A 23,767-nucleotide genomic window follows, 5' to 3' on the forward strand; every position below is an offset into this window, starting at 1 on the left:
TCCCCATTTCTCCAGCGCCCTCTGGGAGCACCAAACTCCATCTCCTCCGGGAAGTCTGATTACCCCCTCCCTGTCAACTAGGTCTTCACGGCCCCTCGTATAGCACCCCCTCTCTCCCACTCATGGCCAGGGCCCACTTCATAATCATATGCTCATAGCAGGGACGGCTGAAGACTGTCCCCCTGGGTACATGAGCTCTATGAGGACGAGGATCCTGCCTGGCCGCTGTCTGTCAGATCCCCAGAGCCCATGGTGTCTCTCACCAAGTTAGCACTCAATGACTTTAGCTCCTTTATTTGATTGTCGAATGAACAAGAGCAAAGTCCACCATCTAACTGGACATCTACAAGCGCCCTCCAGGCTCTGAGCCATCACAGCTCGGGCTGCCATTCAGCCCCCGAGTTGCACTTCTTGCCTGTTAGAATTGCCAAAACAGCTGTGCTCTCATTTGCAAGTGTGCTCAAGAGGGGTGGCTCCTTGACACGCTGTGCGTCTCCTGTGTCCCAGGCACCATCTCTGGCTTCCCCATACTTGGTGTCCCTCACTCTGCCTGGTTTCCAGGTGAGGAAGCTCAGGCTCAGAGAGGTGAGGACAACAGCAACCGAATTTTTAGTTTTGTGCTGATCCCCTGTAACCCTCACTACAGCCCTGAGTCTGGCTGTTAGCACCCTCTTTTTACAGATCTGGAAACTGAATCTGCCAAGATGGAGAGCCAGGATTTGCATCCTGGTCTGTGTGACTCAGAAGCCCCCGCTCTTAACCACCATGCAATTATGTATCAAGCTGGCTCCAAATCCAGGGCTCACCCTGAGCAGTGCCTTCCTGCTCCCTTGTCATGCACCAGGATGGGAAAGTCCACCCCCACCCCGCATCATTTCTTTAGACATGGTGGCCCTGAGAACCACAGCCTGTAAGAGGGCAGGAATAACAACCACCTCCCCTGCCCCCAAGTCCAGATCTCCAGAGAGCCAAAGACAACAGTGTGTTCCTCCCAACAGTGCCCACTTTTCTCCAGTTTTCTTGACAAAAAATAACAAAATCCCAACTGGTTACACAAGACCAGGAAGAGTGGGAAAGTACATTTCAAAGTAACTGATATTCTACAAACATCCCCAAGGGGAGTCTGAACCTGAGAGAGGACCTCAAATCAGGAAAGTCATCACCCTGAACTAATGTTACATGTCTTATGAAACCAGAAGGGACATGTTCAAGGATGGCCCGAGGGCTTCTGTGACATTTGCAAAGGACCCTGCACATCCCCCACAGCCCAGGGAGTGACAAATGCCTTTGTCTCAGAGCTCACAGAAGCTGAATTGTGGGACCCAGACTCCCCAGGCCTGTGTGGCTGCTGGGGAGCAGATGAGGGACAGAGTGTAGGAGGTAAGGTCAGAGAGAATACCGGGGGAGCCTGCAGGGCCTTAGAGGCATCGCCTGGAGTTTGGCTTTTGCTCTGTGTGCAGTGGGAAAGCTCGGAGAGTTTTGAACAGAGGCGTGCCACGGTCTGACTTATGTCTTAGAATGATTGCTCAGGCTGCCTTGTGTGAGAGATTGTAGGTGGGCAAGGGAAGAAACCGGAAAGCCAGGCAGAACACCCCTGCAATGTCTCAGGTCAAGACGATGGTGGCTGAGGAGGTGCTGTTAGACGTGGTCAGATTCTGGAAGTGTTGACAGGATTGCCTGACACATGGTTGTAGGAGATGAAGGAGTCAAGGCAGCTCCAAGGGCTAGGGCCAGAGCAGCTGGATGGATTCTGGTGCCAGTTCTTGAGATGATGAGAATAGGGGGATTTGAACTGAATTTTCTCTAATCCCCAACCCCAGAGAAATGAAGTAAGCCTAATGCTTTGGCTTCAAGGTTGTTTGTCCCCCTCCTAAATCCTATCCATAAACCATCCATCCAATCATTCATTCATTCATTCATTTGTATCATTTAATAAAACATCCATTAGTAACTACCATGTAATAAACATGAGAGGCACTGGTCATGTGAGGATTAATTAAATTCACACCCTGCCCTCCAGAAACTTATCATCTGATGGTGGATAAGCCATCCTCACTCATTCATGTCATTTAATCACTCAATAAACATTTGTGAGCACTTAATTTTGAGCAAGCAAGCATTGTGGTAGGCATTGCAGATGATCTTGCCCTTAACTGCATTGGGGTGTGGGTGGGGACTTGATAATATGGGTAAATGTAGTAACCACATTGTTTTTTCATGTGAAACCTTCATAAGAGTGTATATCAATCATACCTTAATTTAAAAATTAAAAAAAAAAAGAAAGGAAGTCCTAGTCCACTTGGAGAGCCTGGGATTAGGCATCCTCATTTCATTCATTCATTCACTGAGAGTCACCAACATCCAGCCTGTGCAGGATCTGAGAGAGGACTCTTGCTGGATGACCCAATAGTGGGCTCTACTGGGTGTCTCCAAGCAACGAGGCCTCTCTCTGGATCTGACCTCCCCCAGGGTTCCACCCGCTGCCCCTACCAGGTGAGCAAGCCCTGGTGGCAGCTGCCACAGCCCATCACAACACTTCCCTGCAGCATGCTGGGGGCTAACTCTGGTGTCATCCTCCCATAGAAAACCATGAGTCCATCTATCTAGGCAGCCATACCCGCAGCCAGCCACCTAGGTGCCATCTGACCCTTCTAGACACCCACAGGTCCCAGAACCCAAGATGCATCTGCTCTGGAGGCTCCTGGTCTTCCTCCACTTGCTGTCCTTGAGCTGGGCACTGCACAGGCAACCCGGGCCTGGCCTGGCCAAGGCCCACGTGGACAGCAAATCGGCTCTGGCTAGAAGTAAGCTAAGCCTGTGCTCTGCCCGCTGGTGGGGGTGGAGGGCAGGGGGCGGGCAGGAGGCATCATCTCGGCCCCACTAGTGGTTTGCCTTGCTTGGGTCCCACCTGTGATTCACTATGTAACCTTCAGTCAGTCACTTAGCATCTTTGCTTCCTTTTTCCTTAGACTTCAAGTACAGAGAATTGAGATTGAGTTGATCATCATTATCATGAATCATGGCAAAGTCCCTCTTGTGTCTTGTTTTATGTTATTTTGCCCTTTACCTCTTATTCTCACTCCCATCTCCTTCTTCCTTATTGTGTTTAACTTACGTTTAAATACACCCATCTCCTTGTAAAACATGCAGTGTTTTGATTTATGTAAGTGGTATTGCCGTATAAATCCTGTGGTTTTCACTGAACTTTATGCTGTTGACATGGGTTGATTTGGATGGGCGCAGGGAAGTCTATGAGATTCTTTCACTTCACCACCACTTGGCCATTTCCCTAAGGATGGGCACTTGAATTGTCTCTGACTCCCCACTATTATAAACTACACTGAGATGAACACCCTCACATGTCTCCCTGCTAGGACCTCTGGGAGAATTTCTCTAGAATATACCCAGAAGGAGATGGCAGGCGCAAACTCAATTTAACTAAAGACTGCCAGGTTGCTCTCTGGAATGGCTACTGATCTATACCTGCTCCAGTAATAAATGAGTGCACCTCTCTCCCCATGTTTCCCAGAACAGGATAGAGTGTCCATCTCTACCAGTCTGCTCAGGCTACCACAGCAAGGTACCCCAGGCTGGGTGGCTTAAATAACAAACATGTATTTTCTCACAGTTCTGGAGGCTGGAAGATCAAGATCAAGTGCGCCCACAGGGCTGGTTTCTGGTGAAACCTCTCTTCCTGGCTTACTGGTGGCAACCTTCTTGCTGTGTCCTCACACGACCTTTCCTCTGTGTGTGCACAGAGAGTGTTCTCTGCTGAAATGTTAGGTCACCCAGTTACAAACTTAGTTTGTCTTTCAGTTATTCTTAATTCACATCCCTTAATAGAAATTTAAAGTCCTATAAATGTCTTGAGCATGCTTTGTTAAGTTGATTCCTAGAGAAGTTTAAGTTTTTGTTGCTAAAGTAAATATTACCTAATTTTCTCTTTTATTTTCTAGATGGTACTGCTAGTACAGATGAGAGGAAAGCTGTTGATTTTTTTAATTAATTGCTATCCAAAAGTCTTACTGACCTCTTATTAGTTCTAATAGTGTGTCTTATTTACTCTATTGGGTTTTCTGTCTAGAGGATTATATCATCTGTGAATGGTGACAGTTTTATCTCTTCTAAACCTTATACTTCTTGTGCCTTTTTATTTTATGGTATAGCTTAGGCCTCATATAGGAATGGGAATATGTCTAGAATTCTCCACTAAGTACACTTTCTGTAGGTTTTTAGAATGTAGTTTTTATCATGTTAAGGAAAGTTTGCTTATATTCCTAGTTTTCTGTATTTTTCTTAATCATAAATCAGTCTTGACCTTTAAAAAATGTTCTTCTGCGTTAAAAACTAATTCATTCTTTCCTCTAACCCACTAACATGATACATTGTATTAATAGATGTTATGTTGAACCCATCACAGCATTTCTGGAATAAATATGAAACTCTTATAATGTTCTATAATGATATATTTATAATGTACTCTTTTATATTTATAATATACTATTTTTGTAATGTACTATGATGTATTTATGTGTCATACTAAAACACATTGCATAATGTAATATTATATTTTTTTAATGGACTATTAGCTACTAGATTTGTTGTTAATAATACATTTAGGATTTTTGCAAATTTTTCTCTCCTTGCCCTGTTCTTAAAACTAGGCAAGCTGTACTAACTAATAAAGTGAATTTTGCATCCTCTTCTTTTTCCATTTTCTTTCACAATTACCTCTTTATAAAAGTTTGGTAAAACTCTTCCCCAAAAAATCTAAGTATAAAGCTTTTGGGGAATGAAGTCTTCAAATACCATTTTTATTTCTTGATGGTTTTAGGTTGTCAATGTTTCCCATTTCCCCTCATCACAACTTGGCATTTTGTGGTTTGCCAAAAATGCCTCCATTTCATTTAGGTTATCAAATATATTTATGTAGTCACGGGCCCAGATACCCTCACCATTACAATCAGTGCAGTTAGAATGCTATTTCATGGTGCTGGTTGTAAGATTTAAATGAAGGAAAGCATGTGCAAAGTGCATTTTCAGCTGTGACTATATCACCACAACCACCTCTCACTTATCAGCTCAGGTGCTTAGCTGCAAGTAACAGAAAACCCAACTCAATGTTGCCTAAACAATTTTTTTTTAAAGATTATTTCACATACCTGAATGCAGGGCAAGCTCCACATTTGTTTCAATCATAAGCTCAGAGGTGCCATCCAGAACCAGATTTTGTCCGTTTTGTAGCACTGTTTTCATGATGGTTTCATCCTCAGGATGCTGGTTCCCAGTGTGGTAGGAAAATGGTGGCCAGTGGCCATTAGAGCTACAGACTTCCTTGCTCCTTTCCAGTAGGAGAAAGGGAAAGAAACCTTCCCCTCAAACAAGAAACATACCATCTTCTGTTAAGCCTGATAGAGCCCACTTGGGTTACATGTCAACTTTGAACCTGAAAAAGTCATCAGGTAATGATGGCTCAGAAGATCAACAACCGCATCTAGACTGGGGATTGGAAAGAGTGCCTGGATCAAAACAGGGTTCAGATGGAAATGATAGGATGGGGGAATGGAAGGATGGATGGAAAGATGGATAGATAGATGGGTATATATTAGATAGATTGGATAGATGGAGGATGGATGTGAGGAAGGATGGATGGATAGATAGATAAATGGACATACAGATGGAAGATGGATGGAAGGATGGATTAATGGTTAATGGGTGAATATTGGTTAGATTGGATAGATGGAAGATGAATGAGAGGTTGGATAAATGGATGAACAGAGAAATGGACAGATATGGATAAACAGATATTGGATTGGCAACTATCAGTGTCTGCTGCTCACAAATTCCCAAGCACTGCTATCATCATCAACCAAGAACTACTAAGAGTTCTAGACATAAGAGTTCTAGATATATCTGTAGTTGCACTCTGTCCTTGAAACTATTTGTTTAATATATGTCTCCCTTAATAGGCAGAAAACTGGTTTGTATCTTCAGTGTACACAGCGCAGGGGCTGACATCCAATAGAAGCTCAATAAATATTCTTGGATGGATGATCTCAGTCCTCCTCACAAGAATCCTATGAGACGGGTCTTATTACTGCCTCTATTATACAAATGAGAAAGTCAAGACTCAGGGAGGTAGTAGAGTCAGGATCTGAACCCAGATTATGACTCTAGACACCCTTGCTCATTTGTAGGCAGCAGAAACATGGGGTGCTGAAAGGCAGTCTGGGCGGTAGAGGAAAGAAAGTGAGAGAAAACAAGGTTTCTTTCCCTTTCTCCTTTTGGAAAGGCTCTACCGTAACCCATAGTTCTGAGTGTGGTTCCGTCCATGGGGCAGGTCAAGTCAGTGAAATAAATGTGTCTTATGGTGAGTTCAGAGGCTGCTCAGAGCCGAGGCTCTTCCCAAACATGAGAGTCTAGAGCCAAGAGAGGCAGGATTTAAGCGTGTCCATAGCTTTTAAAATTCTCTTCCCTTTTGGAATTCATTTCTTTATTCTGGTAGCTCCACTCAGTCCTGAAGTTCATTCTGGTCACTGTGTGGGAAGATTTACATTTATTCTCTCCTTATTTGCCCACCTGTTTTTCTCTTCAACTAACGTTTATTGTGATCTACATTCTGCTAAGCTCTGTGTTCCAGATTCAGAGATACAGCACTGGGTGAACTTTCAACCATAATATCTCCTTTGAGCAGCTATTGCCTCCCACACCCTCCACAGGTGTCTGTCATCAACCCTGCAAAGTGGGATTTCACAGATGAAGAATATGGATTTTAGTGGGGGGATGGGGGTGACAAGCACCAATCACTGAACAAGAAGTGGATGCACCAGCCCACAACCTAGACCTTTTGACTTCAAACCCCTCATCTTTTCCATGTCATCATGCAACATCACTGGTCCCTTGTCCATTTCCAGTTATTGCCCAGGGCCTCATGAAGCACAACACAGAGGACAGAATCCAGAATATCCGTGTCCTGGACAGTCTGAATGCCCTGGGGCAGGCGGCTCTGGGGATGGTGGGCTGGCTAATCGGGAGCACGGGCCTCCAGCAGCAGCAAGAAGGCAGGTGAGATCCTGAAGTCCATCTCTGACCCTGGGACCCTTTATAAAGCTCTGGGTCAGAGGTCAGAGCTGAGGGGCTGGAGGGACAAGGCAGGTAAAGAGGGAAGGAAGGAAGATTGGAAGAAGGAGATGAAAGGCCCAATACAAGCCTGAATGGGGGGTCGTTTGGGGAGGCAGCATGACAGGGTAATTTAAAGTGAAGACTTGGGAGTAAAGGTTTCTGCATTTAAATTCCAGGTCTGCCACCAACCTTGGGGAAATTGCTGGACCACTCCAGCCTCATATATAACATGGATATCCAGAGCACAGCCACCAACATCTGGGGTGGCAAAGATACCCAGGACTAGGATCAGATATTTGAACCCCAACTCTATTGTTTGACAGCTGTGTGACTCTGGGCAAGGCATTTGAGCTCTCTGAGCTGCAGCCTTGAGTCCTTAACAGTAAAGTGGACATAAGGACTGTCCCTGGCCCTGGGAGCTGTTGGGAACTTTCTGTGCTACACGTAGTAGATGCACAGCCATCAGTAGCTATGATTAACTTGGCAAAACTGGACCTGTCGTGCTCACCTCCATTTTCACTCCTTCCTCTTGAAGCCTGTAACCTGGGACCCTTTATAAAGCTCTGGGTCAGAGGGCAGAGCTGAGGGGCTGGAGGGACAAGGCAGGTCAGCAACCTGGAGCCTCGCCAGGCTGGTTTACTGTAATAATCACTCTAGCGTTGGCTGCTTTCACCTCCTCCTCCTCCTCCTCCTCCTCCTGAGGGATACAGCCTCCTCAGCTTCCCAGTCTCACAGCTGCTCAAGTGCAGCACCACTATTCCAGCCCACTGTGCCCTTGAACTCCCTTCTCTCTGAGTCAGGTCCCTTGTTCTCTCCATTTCAATGAGCACCAGTCCTCATTTGCAGGGTTTTCCTTGACATGTGGAGACACATTCACCTCCCTGTGTTCATTTCTTAACAATTATTATAACTATTCATTGGGCACCTAGTGTGTACCAGGACATGGGCTGGGTATTTGGAATGCAGTTATAAACAAATGGTTGCCACCTTTCTAGTTAGTGAGATAGGCCACGAAAGTAAATAACTAGTTTCAGGTGGAGGGATATGTTATGAAGACAAATTTATCAGGGTAAAGGGTGAGAGTGAGGGGCTGACCAGGAAGACCTTTCTAATGAGGTTACCCCAGGTGGAAACTTGAATGAAGAGAAGTAAGTGATAGGAAAGATGTGGGGGAGCAGTGAGTGCAAAGGCCCTGAGGTAGGAAAGAGATTGATGTGTTTGAGGAAGAAGAAAAGTCTTGTGTGGCTAGATAAGCAAGGGAGAGGGTGGTGAGAGATGGGGCCATGGAGGCCTTAGAGATCATAGTGTGGAATTCTAATTTTATTCCAGAGCAGTGGGAAACCTCAGAGAATGCTGAAGGATAGGTAAGTATTAGGACCCTGCTGGCTGCTGTATGGAGAATAGTTTGCAGACAGACCAAGATTATAGCAAGGAATCCAGAGAGAAACTAGAACTTCTCCAGGCAAGAAGTGATGGTGTCCTAGACCAGATTAAAGTGACTGGGGTCAAAGATGATAGGTAGGGGCCAAATTCAGGAAATATTTTGCAAGCAGAGCCAAGAAGATTAGTAAATGGATTGAATGTAGAGGTCAGTGATGGACAGAAGTTGAAGACAACTGCTGGAGTTCGGGTCTGGACACCTGGGCAGATGGTGTCGGCTATCTACCAAGAAGGGAGGCTTGGCCTGAGAACAGGCTCAGGTCTGGGTCTGCAGCTCGCCACGGGTTACACACATCAGGTGTGTAGAACTGCTAGGGGCACTCTGCAACAGCTTGCAGCCCAGGACTCCTGCAGGTGGCTCTTGCCCTCAATGCATCTTTGAAAGGATTTGACTCCAAATCCCACTGCCAGGCACTTTTCATAAATAGACCAGCCTTGTTTGTCAGCCTAAGGCCTTGACATCCAAGGCCCCTCACCCTGATGGGTTCTCTGCTCTTTATTTGTATAGCGCCAACATCACCAACATTCAGCTGGATTACGGCGGGATCCGGATGTCTTTCCATAAGGAGTGGTTCTTGGCAAATATCTCACTTGAATTTGACATTGACTTTAGACTGTGAGTCATACAGAAGAGGGGTCTGAGAGGCACTGTTCCTCCTCAGTGGGAACCTGGGAGCTGAGGGGAATTTGGCAACCTAGGGAACCCCGATCTTTCTGACTCCAACCTAGTTTCAAATCCTGGTTTCCAAACTCATTTGCTGTGTGACCCAGGGAAGTCCCTTCCCATCTCTGAGACTTGGTCTCTTCAGCTGAAATGTGGATGGCTATCACTGGTCAGTGGAGGCAGGTCATCTGCTCATTGAAACCTGTGTGAATTAACTACACAGATTTTTTAAAAGAGAAACACCTTAATTATCTCATAACCCTTCCCTCCTCCTGTGCAAACTATCCTTTAACATCTGCTGCCCCCAAGGAAAGGGAGGCCACAGCTAAAGGGTAAAGATCTTTTAAATAAAATTAACTCTCAACTTCTGAATGACCAAAGACCCCTAATCTAATCTATTTAAAGGATTTTCAGAGCCACTCTAATAGCAGTTTTCTCCTTAATCACTGCCTGCAGGATTTAACATGCAGGCAACCTGGAGCACCGCCAGGCTGGTTTACTGTAACAATCACTCTAGCATTAGCTGCCTCCACCACCTCCTCCTCCTCCTCCTCCTCCATCTCCTGCCCTCTCCTGCCCTCCTCCTCCTGTCTCGTCCCCAGGCCCTTCGATAACAAGATTGTAAAGACGCATGCATGCATGATCCTCATTGTGGAGTTCTGGCTGGAGAAAGATGAGTTTGGCCGGAGGGAGCTGGTGATAGGCAGTTGCCACGTGGAGCCCAGCAGCTCCCACACAACAGTCTTAACCAAGTAAGGTCCCAGCTGCCCCTTCCCAGGGCTGAGCCCCTTCACGACCAGTCTCCACCACCTCCTGAATGAGCCCAAAACAGATATCCCCCTTTCCCCAGGATCTGCTCCTTACCCCAAATGCCCATCCCTGTGATGGCCCTGCCACCCACCCAGAAGCCAGATGTCCTCCTCCTCACTGTCCACAGCCCATCTTCACTGGCCCCCACTGATGACCTGCAGGCAGCCCTCACTAGCTCCCTTTCTCTCCATCCCCACAGTGGCAGCCCTGCCCTGCCTCACAGTCTACTTCCTGGACCACTGTGGACCCTCCTCCAGTTTTTCCTGACTCAGACCTCTCTTCCTTCCCTTCATGCTCTTCCTGTAGCAGAAATAACTTCCTAGCACAGAAATCTGCTCATGTCCCCAGCCCTTGCTCCAAACTTTCCAATGGTTCTCCAATGCCCTCTGGATGAAGAGCAAACTCTGGGATGTCACTCAAGACCCTATTTGTCCTCTCCCCTGCCCCCCTCTGCAGCCCTCGGCCCTCTAGTTTCTCTAAAGGACCTACCTCTCCATCAACAGACCATATATTTTCACACCACCGTGCCTTTGCACATGCTGATCCTTTTACCTGGAATGTCCTTCCCTTCTCTAAAGCTCCTCTTCTTCACTTACTCATTCAACAAATATTTACTGAGAACCTATTATGTGCTTGATGCTAGTGAACAGGACATAAAAATCAGAGCTATTTATACAATGTATTTATTAATAGAGTGTAAAATAGATCTATACAGTGGCTGATCAAATCTGTCAACCTTGCAAACTGTGAGTCCCTCAAGGGCAAGATTTGTGTCTGATTTCCATCTGTAATTCCAGAATACTAAAAGCAAAGTCCTCCGTGGATGCCCATTCATGTATTCGTCAGACCTTCACTGAATGCCTAGATCATGCCGGACACTCACGGGGAGGACAGTGCAGGGGAAAGAGTCTGGGCTCTGGAGCTCTGCTGACTCGGTTCTAGTTTAATCAGCAGTTACGAGCTGCATCACCATGAACAAGTCCCATCACCTGTCTGAATTGCTGCTTTTGACTATTTCAACAACAGTGCCTCTTACATAGGGTGGGCTGAGCACATAGCACCTAACGTTGGTATTGCCTGTATTTACCTGTTCTGTGCATCTACCTCTCTTTCTAGAAACATCTCACAAAAGATGAAACCTTTTCTCCATAACCTCAGAGAGAACCTGAAAAAAGTCCTCCCATACCTGATAGAAAGTCAGGTAAGTCTGAGAAAAAATATTTTCACTTTGGTCCTCCTCCAGTCTGAGGTTCAGGGCATATGTATTGGCAATTTAACAGAGTTTCACACTTTGGGCTTTAGAATCTGAAAGATCTCAATTGAAATTTTCAGTTTTGCCATCTAATGGCTATGCTCTTGGGTTAAGGGACTTAGTCTCCCTGAGCCTCAGTTTCCCTGTTTGTAGCACAGGAACCATCACAGTCCCTGACTCATGGAGTTGTCATGAGACTTCAGAGACAAAGCCTGGAAGTGCTGTGCATGGCATGTAGCTGGCGTGCAATACGAGGAAGCTAAGCCATTCTTGCCACAATTCCTTGGGGAGATCCAGTGGAGTCTAAGCTTCCAGCCACAGGCTCTCTAGTTGTCTTTTCCCAGTCCCTGGTTTGACCCTTCTCTCTGTACTGGTGGCCCAGGTATGTCCTCTGGTCGGTGAAATCCTCAGACGGTTGGATGTAAAACTGTTGAAAAGCCTCATAGGTGAGTGTCTACATCCATCCAGGGAGAAGGACTCAGGACTGGCAAATGTCTAAAAGAGGTACCCCCAACTGGAGCTCCCGTTGAGGCCTGCTGAGGGGTGTCTGTCCATGCTCTAAGAACCATTACTGCCCCCCCATGAGGGCTGGGACAACACAGGCGCTCTGCCCAAGCAGGCTGTGCCCCGCCAAGTCACCCAGACCTCTAGGTTACCAGAGACCACAGCTACTTCTGAGACCTCCCCTCAGGACTTTAGGAAGCACTAGTCCCACCCCAAACCCGAGACCAACGCCACTCCAGTTGCAGAAAAATAGACACAGTCCCCCACCTCATGGAGCTCATAGTCTGGTGAATGGAAGAAAACAAGTAGCAAATAATTAGATGTTATTTGAGAAGAGTTTTAATGTGCATGCTCCTGGCACCAACCCTTGGTCAGCATGGATGGGTGAGAGTCCCCTGCGGTGTGGGCCTGGGCTGGAGGGGGGTGCAAGCTGGGGATGGATGCTGCCTCTTCTCTTACAGCACAGGCTGCTGCTCAACAACTCGACCAACTGTGAAGCCAGCCACCCCTTCCCAACACCAAGCTGGAGTGTCTCCAGCTGCCTACTAATGATGGGAAAGGGATTCCACAACTTAGAGCCTTAAGTCTCCCTCAAAGTGGGGTTTCCTCTGCCCTGAAGACCCTTCCTGTAGGCCCTGTGAATGTCCTCCCTGATAATAAACTCTAGCTCTGAAGGGGGCAGAGGTCCCCCTGCCTGAGCCCTGAGGTTTGGGTTACAGAAGTCAGACCTGGTGAAGGTCCTTCTTGAGACTAAATATACCTGGGTTTGCTCATCAGCCTAGAATAGCAGAGAAAACACTCTTTCTTTCCTATATTCTGCAGCCAGAAGCCCATCTATGGATTTGCTCATCAATGCAGGGAAGGTCCTCTTGAAATTTCCCATTCCGTTATTCATGCAACCCATATTTATTGAGCACCTACTATGTGCCAAGCACTTTGCTGAGCTTCAAGGGAGTGCAGAGAAAGGGTGACAGAGGGGAAAAGCATACAGACCACGTGCATTAGGGTGACCGATGATCCCCCAGCCCCCCAGCTTAGGGCTCGCTCTGAGTGTGAGCTCAGCAAACATCTGAGGTTAAATGAGTGGATGGATCCTGGTCTTCTGTTTGGGACAAGGCACTTTACATTTTGGTCTTCCTCACCTGAAAAGTGGGAAGAGGAATCTTACAGGATGGGGAGTAACAGGAGCCTTCACATTGTGGGTGGGAGGTAAATTGTACCATCACTTCATAAAACTGGGTGGCAGCCTCTCCTAAAGCGACATCTGCCTGCCCTACAACCCAGCAATCACATGCCCAGTTACACACAACAGAAGTACACGCGAGTGCACATCACAGGGCATGTATGAGAACGCTCATTGCCACAACGGTCATAATAACTCCCAAACCAAAAACTCCCTAAATGTCCATCAACAGAATGAGTAAATATCTGGTGAGGTAGTCACCTTGCAGAACGCTCTACAGTGATGAAAATGACCTACAACTACACGACCACATGGACGGATTTCACGCACATCATAAAGCCTGATGCAAAAGATCACATGTTGCAGCTCCCATTTATACAAAGCTCAAAAGCAGCAAAATGAGTCCGTGCTATCAGAGGGTCAGCACAGCAGTGACCCTTGGGGAGAAGGTTAGTGACCAGGAAGCTCTCAAGGGGACTTCTGGAGAACTGGTAATGTTCTGCTTCTCGTTCTGTGTGTTGGTTGTGAGGAGGGTGCTTAGTGTGTGAAAATTCATTGAGCTGATTGTGTATGTGCATTCTTCTTATGTAGGTTATACTTTAACAAAATATTTTTAACCAGAAAATATTTACCATGCAGGATGTTTATAGGAGTATGTGAAAAAATATTTGTCATGTGTTTACATTGTGCTAGGTCCATGGGAAATGCTTATTGAAAGTCACTTAATTCTTTTGATTAATATTTTATTTGATAATAAAACATTTTGTTATTTTAATAAAATAATTATTTGACTAACAAGTATTCAATTCTTAAATATTGATTCCCGCCCTCCTCCACCCAAGGGGAGGGAAAGCATACTGAGAAATCATGGGGAAATAACACACATACATATTAATAATAGTAGCACACACATATAAGCACTTGGCATGTGCCAAGCTTGGTGCTCAGAGCTTACATTCAGCTTCTCATCAAGTCCTCATGGCAACCGCATGAGGAACAAAACTGCTATCCTATTTAATGCATGAGGATACTGAGTCTCAGAGAGGGAAGGCCACGGCCCACCGTCACACAGCATGGAAATGACTAAGTTGGCTGCACTCAGGCAGCCAGATTGTAGAGCCCACACTCCTGACCACTGTGAATCCCACCTCTAGTCTTCCCTCCCTCCCTTCAAACATACCCCACCCACTGACACACACATAACGAGGGGAAAATGATGAAATATGCATTCAGCTGGTTTGGCAAGCTCAAACAAGGAAGTGTCACCAGCTCAGAGATGAGACTAGAGCAACGGAGCCGCCCATCTCCATCCTTCAATGCAGACTCCTTAATCTGAAATGCTTCGCTGGGGATTTGCAACCCTAAACGCCCATGTTCACACAGAGGATTCCCCTTGACAGCCTTCAGTTTGTGGGCTTTTTCCTGCTCATGATTCAAAAAGCAAACATGGAGGGGGTGTGGGCAGGTGGGGGGAGCGTCCTCCAGCAAGGCCCCTGGACCCGTGGTGAAGGCAGCTTTTGTCTGCCTTCCTCCTGACCCTTGGTGGGGAGGAAGGGTGGCTCAGGAGCCTTCTTTGGTTTCTCACATTCTGTTTTCTTTACATTTTAAGGATCACAGACCAAGGACTCATATGTTTCTCCTGGAAATGCTTGTTGCATAATAGGCCTCTATTATGTTACCGGGGTCCGGAGTGGGGGGTAATTTAAGCATAAATTCAGCCCCAAGTGCTGAAAAGCTTGTTCCAGCCCCTACCATCTGTGCCCTTTAGCTTCCATGCCTTTCTAGAGTTCTGATTCCATGCCAGGTAGTAGGCAGCAAGTTACCTATTTCCCCATTTAAACCTCAACACAGCCCTGGGAGCTCCATGTTCTAACCGAGGAAACTGAGGCTGGAAGAGGGGAAGCACCTTGCCCAGAGTCCCTGGCAAAGCTGGGCTTGGAACTCAGAGTGGTCTGATTGCTCAGGAGTGGGGAAGCTCCAGAGAACATGAGCAGGTGCTTTCAGAACTGAAGATTCTGCGACACAAACTTGCTGTTGGAGATGAGAGCACAAGCCAGACAGCCCCAGACAACAGTCTGACATGACCTTTTCCTAGCTGAGGTGTCAGGCAGCGATAGTGACATGCAGGTCACTGTCCTCCCTGAGCTTCAGTGTCCCCACAGGGAAGATGTTTCATGTCCCATAGAAAGTTATTATTATTAGCTATAAATGTAAGAGGGAAGATTGATCTCCAAGAGAAGTAGAACTTGCCTTAAGCAACCTGCTTAAGAAAATATATTTTCTCATCAAAGTCGGGGCACCTATGTCTTCTTGAACCCTTTTCCCCCTGCCCCTCAACAAAACCACTGGGGTTTCCAAGGCCATCTGAAGACCCCGCTCACACTCAGCCTCCCACCTGAACTTGCTTCCAGGGAACAGAACCCGCATCCTACTCCCGAGTTCTGGAGAATAGACCTTGTCCCTTGGTAGGTCAAAGCCCCTTGAAAAATAAAATTAATTCTGCCATTTGAAAATGGTTCTCTTGATTCACAAATGACACAGTAAAGGCTCCACAATCACAATCTGACATGTAGGAAGGAATGTCCTTCCACATTTCCTGATGCCCCATGACCCTCGCCCTGCTCAGGAGCAGTGGAACACGCAGCTCCTGTGGTTTAATGGAAGGTTGACTTGAGCAGCAGCAGAAAGAAGTCTTTTGAGTTTCCCAAGCCTGGGTCTTGGTAGATGGCAGTGACAGAGAACAGGTCAGTGGTCACAGTGGGTGGCTGGAGGGAGTGACTATAAAAGGACAGTATGAGGGTGTTTTGGAGGTGATGGAACTGGTCTTGATCCTGATTAATTTTTTAAGCCTGGGCTTTTCCATTTTAAGAGCATAGGAGACATCAAGATCAGCAGGTATGTGATAAATTGAAGCAAGATTATCTGCCCCCAAGACTACGAAATTCCCCGTGTTGGGTTGGTGGAGAGTAAGAGTCCAAGAAACACTGATGAGAGCATCCTTCCGGGGCTCCTGAAAAGGGTCTCATGCCCTTGCTGCTCCTCAGGCAAATTCCGGCATGGGAGGGAAACAACGGAAACCCCAGTCGGTGAGCAGGATTCAAGGACAGAGGGTGTCTGTGACCATGTTTCCTTGACAGCCACATGTGACAGGACTCCAAACAATGCTGGGCCCAATGTACAGCAAAAGCTCAGCAAGTGTTAGCTGTTGACACTGCTTTACTGCTATGTTTTTCCAGTGAGATGAGTTCTAACTCTGCCCCATCCTCTCTGAGTCTTTGGGTACTTGTCTCCACTGGGCTTCAGTTTCCACCTCTTTAAAGGAGGAGCAGCAACCCCTCCCACCAGGGCTCTGATGAGGATGTACAGACCCCAGCACATGACTGTCAAGCAACAGGGACTCAGAAAACAAGGACCCAAGTGTAGTGAAACTAAAGGCAGGTTGACTCTTTAACACTTTGGGAACAAGAGTCCTCCAACTGGAGAAAAAGGACGACACCAAGAATGGAAAGGGGCCTAGCTATGAGACCAGGGCCCCTTCCTGGGCTCCAGCGGGTTGCCTCCCCTGGTGTTCCAAATCTGATCTGCCAGCCCACCTTGGAGTGTGGGTTCCCAGCCTTAGCCCCACTCATGAAACCGTGAAATGTTAACATCCCATCTCAAGTGTTTCTGTTTAACCTGTCGATCAAATGGCTTAGCTTTGCCACCTACTAATGTGATTGACAATTATTTATTTTGGAGAGCCCTGAAAGGCACCACCAGGTTGCAGATGTCTGAATTATCTAGAAACCCCATCGTCTGATCATGTATTTCCTGATTCCCACACTATAAAAGAGGCTGCCTCCTTGGCAGAAGCAAGAAGGAGAGGGAGGAGACAGGACAGCTGCCACGACCTGCGAAGCCAGGTGAGACTGGCCCGTTCTGCTCGCGCTCCCTGTCCTGGGTGTCAGGGCTGCCAGGCTCCTGACTGGGGGGCAGCCACTGGCTGACTGCATGTAGGATCCCTCGCTGGAGGTCTTTCAAGAGAAACAGGGCTGGCCATTTTAGAGGGGCGTGGGGATGGCTGTTCACTCTGCTTCCCTAAGAGACCAATAATATAGATGTAGAAACGTTCGAAAGTAGAAGCAGGAATCTGATGGTGACGGGGAGCACGCAACTGCAGGTGTGCGCTGCTGAGACTCCATGGTAGGGCTGCTTCCCAGGCATGCTACTCAAACCCTAAATCAAAATCTCTGTGGCACAAGTTTTAACTTTCAGGTTGCCATTGCGGATTCAGACCATCATCTACAAATCTCCTAAAATTCACCCAATTTTATATATTTTGATTCATTTTTCTGGAAGTAAGGTCCTTAGCTTCCATTGGATTCATAAAATGTCTACTTCCCAAAAGAGATTCAGAGAGTCCAATCCAAGTTCGCCTCCCCAGGGAGGCCACAACTGGCTCTTTGGACCAAAAAGCCCTTTCAATTCTAGCCAGCCATGATAGTGCTTTGGCCGACAACCAGCTGATGGAATTTTGCCCAAGTAGCCAGGCATCTCCAAAGCGTAGGTACCAGCTCCAGCTTCGGACACCTCCACTGGCTGCCAAAAAGGCCTGTGAGAGGCTTGGTCATCTCTGGGAAAGGACTGGGAGCAGCCCTATTGCTATTCACTCCCTGGCCTTCTGTGGGCCAGGGGCAGACAGTGGGCGAGTTCTCTCTTGTGTCTGTAACACATTCTCTCCACAGATACCAGGAAAGAAGATGTTTAAAATGGGGGGTCTCGTTGTCTTCTGCGGACTGCTGGCCCAGGCCGCAGCCCTGCTGAATGCCCTGCCCGCACCGCTGGGTGACACTCTGACTCCGGCCCTGGTCCCAAATCCCACAGATCTTGCTGGAAGCTTGGCAAATGGTAAGTGGGAGTCTGTGACATGCTCTGTCAGGTGTGTGTGTGTGTATGTGTGTGTGTGTGTGTGTGTGTGTGTGTGTGTGTGTGTGTGTGTGTGTGTAAGAGAGAGAGAGACCAACCATCCAACAGGGGAGAGAGGCTGAGGATCTGGAATTGTCAGGTCTGATCCCCAAGGATCCCTATACCCACTTCCAGGTCTCAGCAGTGGCCTGCTCTCTGAGGGTCTGTTAGACATTCTCAAAAATCTCCCACTCTTGGACATCGTGAAGAGTAAAGGAGACACTTCCGGTGGTCTGCTTGGGGGCCTGCTTGGTGGACTGAGTCCAGTGACCTCTCTCCTGAACAACATCGTTGAGTGAGTAGCTCTAAAATAGGACCTTGGTCCCCCACAGAGAACCCCTGCTGGAAATCCAAGAGCCTCAGGCAGGGGCCTGGAGGGAGAGAGAGGTGGTGGTACGGACATGAGGCCAGGACTCAGACCGAGACCCTTCTCACAGTCTGGCAGGGAACGCAGGCCCTCTTGAACCAGCAATTTTTCCCAGTCCTGAAGCATGTCCTGAGTCCCCATCATCATCTATAATTCTGTGACAACCCTTGGGATCAGTTTAATAATCCCAAGTTTATAGATGGAAAAACTGAGACACAGAAAGGTGCCTATATTCCTACAACTAGCGTGATGCAGAGTGATGGATCTAATTCTAATTTACTTAAGTCCAAAGCCGAGGCTTTTTCCATTACACAGTGGTAATTTTGTTCTCCTTACCTGTGTAATCCCTTAGAATGCAGGTGGCCTTTTATGTAGGCTAGAAAATTTAAGATTCTGCCCTCAATCACACTGTCACAGGGACGTCCATGGAATTATGTAATATGGTGTTTCCCTTGAGACACCCGAGAGCTGTCTGGGGCCTGTGCCGGCGGGCTGACCTTGTCATAGGGCTGCATCGAAACCACTTGCAAGACTCCTACCTGCCCAGGTGTTTTCCCCTGCTTTGGAGACAGACAGATAGCCCTGAGTTTGATTTCCAATCACCATGAATTGCTGGGTGACCTGAGGTCAGACACTCAGTCTCTCTGTGCCTGGTTTCTCCATCTATAAAATGGAGATAATGCTACCCACAGAGAAAAAAGGACTGGAAAAGATGTGATCACCTGGCACAGTGGCTGGCTCAGAGAAGAAGCTTACCCCGTCCTCTCTCGGTTCTCCCTGACTTCCTGCTACTCAATAACCATGATAAACATTATTGACTAACCTGTCATTGAAGGTCATGAGAGAACGAGTGATTCCTACCCATAAATGTTTGTGAAGGACTTACTCCACCTGCCTATACATCACCCACTTACCCACTTATCCATCCCTCCATCCATTCTTCCTTCTAACCACATACTCTCCCACGCATCCACCCACATATCCATCTTCTCACCCACTCACCAATCCACAAAGACAACCAATACGGAGTAGCCCTTTTTCTTTGTAAGGCCCTGGGATGGCATAGTGGGGTGCAAATATAATCCAGATACAGTTTCTATCCCAGAATACCTCACAGGCTTCGATGAGGAGTGGGTCATGGATGTGTCAGGATCTGACCCAGCGCAGAGGCTGGGTAAGACTAATGCACCTTAGAACCCAAGTGGCTTTTGCTGCCAGACTCCCCTCCTGCCTTCTCACTCCACTTCATAGGTTGCTTCATCTCTGGGATGGGTACAATTGGCTTAAAGGTGGTTTCTAGGTTTGGGACTAGAGAAGCTAATGTTTTTCTCTCCAATGTTGTGCTCTGGGCAGTTTGAAGATCACAGATCCCCAGGTGCTGGAACTTGGCCTTGTGCAGAGCCCTGACGGCCATCGTCTCTATGTCACCATCCCTCTGGGCCTGACTGTCAATGTGAATACGTAAGTGGGCCCCAAGGGAGGATGGGAGGATGGCTCACCAAAGGAGACCCTGATGAGCATGGGTAGCCAAAAAATGGGGCAATGGAGTCTGGCAGACATGAGCCTCCAATTTCAGCTCACTTGCTGCTATGCTGAGTGCCCTGGGCCACTTGGAACAACTCACTTCACCTCTTTGAGTTTTGGTTCTCCTTACTTGAAAATAAGATGAGTATGGTTGTGGGCAAGATGGAAGGAGGTGAGGCTGGCACTCCAAGCAAGGAGAAAAGCCTCCTCTGCCTTGGGACGTGGAGGGCCAGATGCAGCAGCCTCTCTCCTCTGCAGGCCCCTCACCGGAAGTCTATTAAAGCTGGCTGTGAAGCTCAACATCACTGCAGAGCTCTTAACTGTGAAAGATGGACAAGGGGAGACCCACCTGGTCCTTGGCGACTGTACTCACTCCCCTGGCAGCCTGAAAATCTCCCTGCTCAATGGGTAAGGCCAGAGGGGTGGCGTCTCCTGACCAGAGACAATAGGATGGGATGTAAGTGGGTAGATGGGAAGAAGAAACACTGGGAGAATGGATGAGTAGGATGAGAGAAGGCTGAGCAGATGGGTAGGAGGGAGGGAAGATGGATGGAGGGGTGGATGGATGGATGGATGGGTGGATGGATGGATGGATGGATGGATGGATGGATGGATGGATGGGTGGATGCCTGGCTGAAGAGGTAAATTATCACTTATCCCTTCTTAGGCTGGGCTAGCCAATTTTATTCTGAATTAGACAAATAGAAATCTGGGTTCAAGCCCCATCTACCATGATGGCACGTGGAGATTTGGAGGGTTTCTGTGTAAGCTTGGACAGTGCTTCCCCAGTTTGAGTGTCAGCTTACTCAGATAACTGTAATATGGGCCTACATTGGGCTTGTTGATTGACTCCACTAAGATAACAGGTGCGAATGTACTGTAACCCAGCAAGTGGCAAAACAGTCATGGAGCCTACCTGGGTTTCTTGTTTTATTTACCTGCCACAGGGGAGACTGAGCCATTCGTAATATGCAGGAGCTATCCTCATCATGGTTAACATTTACTGAACACATATATTGTGCTTTACATGTATCATCTTGTTGAATCCTCATGACAACTACGTACTAAGTATTGTCCTCCATTTCTGGATTCTACAAAGGCTCACAGAATACCTACTATGTACTGGAGCTATGTGTTTATTCTACACATACCTACTATGTGTACTGCTGTGTGACCTGTCACTCCCTGTGGACAGGCCCCTTGGTGTTTGGCAGCATGTGTGGATGGATGGGCAAGGCCCAGCTTCGGTTACTTATTGCCGAGTCTGTGGCGGGCACAGTGGGCCTGCTGAAGGTTGCTCCATACCAGCCCCAGGCCGCTGCACCACTCCACGGCTTTTCTCTTTCAGAATTGCTCCCCTCCCTGTTCAAGGCCTTCTTGACAGTCTCACTGGGATCTTGAATGATGTGCTTCCTAACCTGGTGCAGGGCAAGGTAAGAGGATAAAAGTGGGGGTTCCTGGTCCTCGGGTCTTAGAGCATCTCGGACTAAACCAGCCCCTGGGGTGAGCTTTTCTGAGCCCCTCAGTTTGATAAGTAAATTCCATCCATTGTCTATCTGTCCATTGACCCATTTATCCATGCTTCTTTCCATCCTTCAAAATGCATTTGATTGGCTCCTACTCCTGTAGTGTGTGTCCACACTGTAGCTGAAATGGATCGGCCTCTGCCCTGAGAGGCTCCCAGTCCATCGCCTCTGTGGCAGCAGACAAGCATTCTTCCAGCCTAGGATGGTGGGCCTCCTCTAACCAGAAACCCACTCCTCCCAGAGCAGCCCACCCTGTTTAGAAACAGATGTCGTATCACAGAGTGGATGCCAGCTCACTGTAGGACTGGCACTTCACACACATGCCTTCATTTCTCCTTCTGCCCAGCATGGCTGTGTGAGCCATTCATCTGTGGAATTGCTTAGAATCAAACACTCTTAGACACAGAAAATGATAGGAAATCTCCCGAGAGACTCCATCCTGGGGTTGGTGCTGCTCCCAGGGTCTCCCTGCAGGTGACTTGGCCTCAATCCCCTCTCTGCCCTGGGTCAGGTGTGTCCTCTGGTCAATAAGGTTCTCAGCCTGCTGGACATCACCCTGGTGCACAATATTATTGGTAAGTATCCCCTTCCAAGCCCTCTCTCTCCCTCTGCAGGAGCAGAGATTTCCCCCAGGGAGCTCTGTCCTAGCACACCATAGGATAGCTAGAGCCCTTCATCCTCAGCTCTTCCATTTGGGGTTGCTTGTTTGTCTTGACTCATTCAGATAATGTTCAGGTACACATCGGCCCCGACACTGAGACTAGCTGGGCTGTTCGGAGGAAGGAGGCATTGCCCCCACCAACCCCCAGCAAGGATGGCCCTCCCAGTTCCCCTTCGCTGGCTGCAGCCCTCGGCAGCAATGTGGGATATCCAGGGACTCCTTCACACTGAGACCATCATTCTGCTCTGTGGTGGTTGTTTTTTCATTTTCCAGAGGCGCTGATCCAAGGGCAGGAACTTATCATCAAGGTCTAAGCCTTCCAGGAAGCACCCCGCCTCCACTGGCCTGGTGAGTGCTGCCTGCTCTCCAGGACTTGGAGGCTGCTGCTCTGCTCCTGGTAGGACACAGCAGGGCACTTGGACAATGACATCCAAAGAGAAAGACAAACAGCCACACAGACATGCACAGACATGCACAGGGAAGGCCACAGAGATGCTGACAGAGGTGGAAAGACACAGGTGGCACTGCAACATGGCGACAAAGAAAAACACACATACACGTGGACACACACACACACACACACACATCACAGTCAAACAAACACATGGCCACACAGAGGCTCACACCAGCGCCTGCACACACATATGCAAACCCGCCACACACAGCCAGATGTGGATACACTCACTCAAACACGTGCACAGGCTGCCCCCTGACCCCCGGCCTGGGCTCCCCTTGTGGCTGAGACAAGACCCCTAGCCCCAGGGTCTCATACTCTTCCCCTGTCTTGGGAGGGGAGGTTTGATGATAAGCCAATATCAACAGGATTCAGTCACCTCGAGTCTCCATTCTGACCAGGGTCTTCTCCCAACAGAACCATTCCCTGCTGCTCAATCTACTTGCTGTCCAGCTCCTGAGGGCTTCCAAAAGGCTGGCCCATGTCCTGAACAACAAAGCCACTACTTGGAAACCAAAGCAGCCCTCTGGCCAAGGAAACTGCTCCCCTTCCTTTCCCACCAGGCATGGGTTACATTCCATGGTTCTCATGAAATAAAATTGCTCTTTCTCTGCACAGGGGGTCTTGTCATTCTTCACCATCACTCGAAGGTTCACAGGTTGGAAAGAGCCCTGGCCTGGGTGATTAGAGCCTTAGCACAGAATTTGCACTTTACATTGTAGATCTGAATGGTTTTAAGCAAGACAGGGAGATGCTCAGATGAGTATGGATTCCAGAGTGGATGGGTGGAGAGGGTGTTTGGGTAGATGGAACATTCCAGGCAGAGATGATGACACACAAGTTTGCCACACAAGAATTGACGATGGTGTATTTGAGAGATGTTCAGGAGGCAGACCTGGAAAGGTGTGGGTGCAGGAGCAGGCGAGCCTCCCGTGCACCTCTCAGGCTGGGTAGCCTGAAGGTAACTGTGAAAGCGGGAAGATGATTTGATCTCAGCAGGAAGATTATGCCTTTAGCTGTGGCCATGCTGCGTGGGAGTGGCTGGGAGACCCTGAGGGAGACATCCAGGGATCTGATGGATACGCAAGTCATCTACCACTCCTCTTTCGCTTACCTGCATCTGGTTGTACTGACCTCTTTTCTGTTCTCTCAGCAAGAGGATGATGAAGACGACAAAGAGGAAGTGTAGGGAAAAGAGCAAACTGGTCCACAGCATCTGCTGCTGAAAGGCTTGTTTTGGGAGGCATAGAGAAGGGTCTTGGAGTTGCATATGAAAAGATCATTGGTGCCCTGGTAAGAGTCATATTTTTGGAGAA

At 48.0% G+C, this 23,767-nt stretch overlaps 2 protein-coding genes across 2 annotated transcripts; both read left to right on the forward strand.

Moving 5' to 3' along the window:
- Nucleotides 1-2,447: 2,447 nt before the first annotated feature.
- On the forward strand, nt 2,448-11,997 carry BPIFA3 (BPI fold containing family A member 3). The gene is made up of 7 exons (XM_036900579.2): nt 2,448-2,804; nt 6,915-7,065; nt 9,071-9,178; nt 9,829-9,978; nt 11,153-11,237; nt 11,671-11,734; nt 11,852-11,997. Exons 1-7 carry the CDS (start codon nt 2,681-2,683, stop codon nt 11,995-11,997), a joined length of 828 nt encoding a protein of 275 aa, XP_036756474.2. The 5' UTR covers nt 2,448-2,680.
- Nucleotides 11,998-16,844: 4,847 nt separating this feature from the next.
- Nucleotides 16,845-23,044, forward strand: BPIFA1 (BPI fold containing family A member 1). The gene is made up of 9 exons (XM_036900955.2): nt 16,845-16,877; nt 17,700-17,862; nt 18,055-18,214; nt 19,640-19,747; nt 20,069-20,218; nt 21,159-21,243; nt 21,848-21,911; nt 22,271-22,345; nt 22,869-23,044. The coding sequence occupies exons 2-8, from the start codon at nt 17,715-17,717 to the stop codon at nt 22,309-22,311; spliced, it is 756 nt and encodes a 251-aa protein (XP_036756850.2). The 5' UTR covers nt 16,845-16,877; nt 17,700-17,714; the 3' UTR covers nt 22,312-22,345; nt 22,869-23,044.
- Nucleotides 23,045-23,767: the final 723 nt, after the last annotated feature.

This window comes from Manis pentadactyla, chromosome 5 (genome assembly GCF_030020395.1).
Source record: "Manis pentadactyla isolate mManPen7 chromosome 5, mManPen7.hap1, whole genome shotgun sequence".
Classification (NCBI taxonomy): Eukaryota; Metazoa; Chordata; class Mammalia; order Pholidota; family Manidae; genus Manis; species Manis pentadactyla.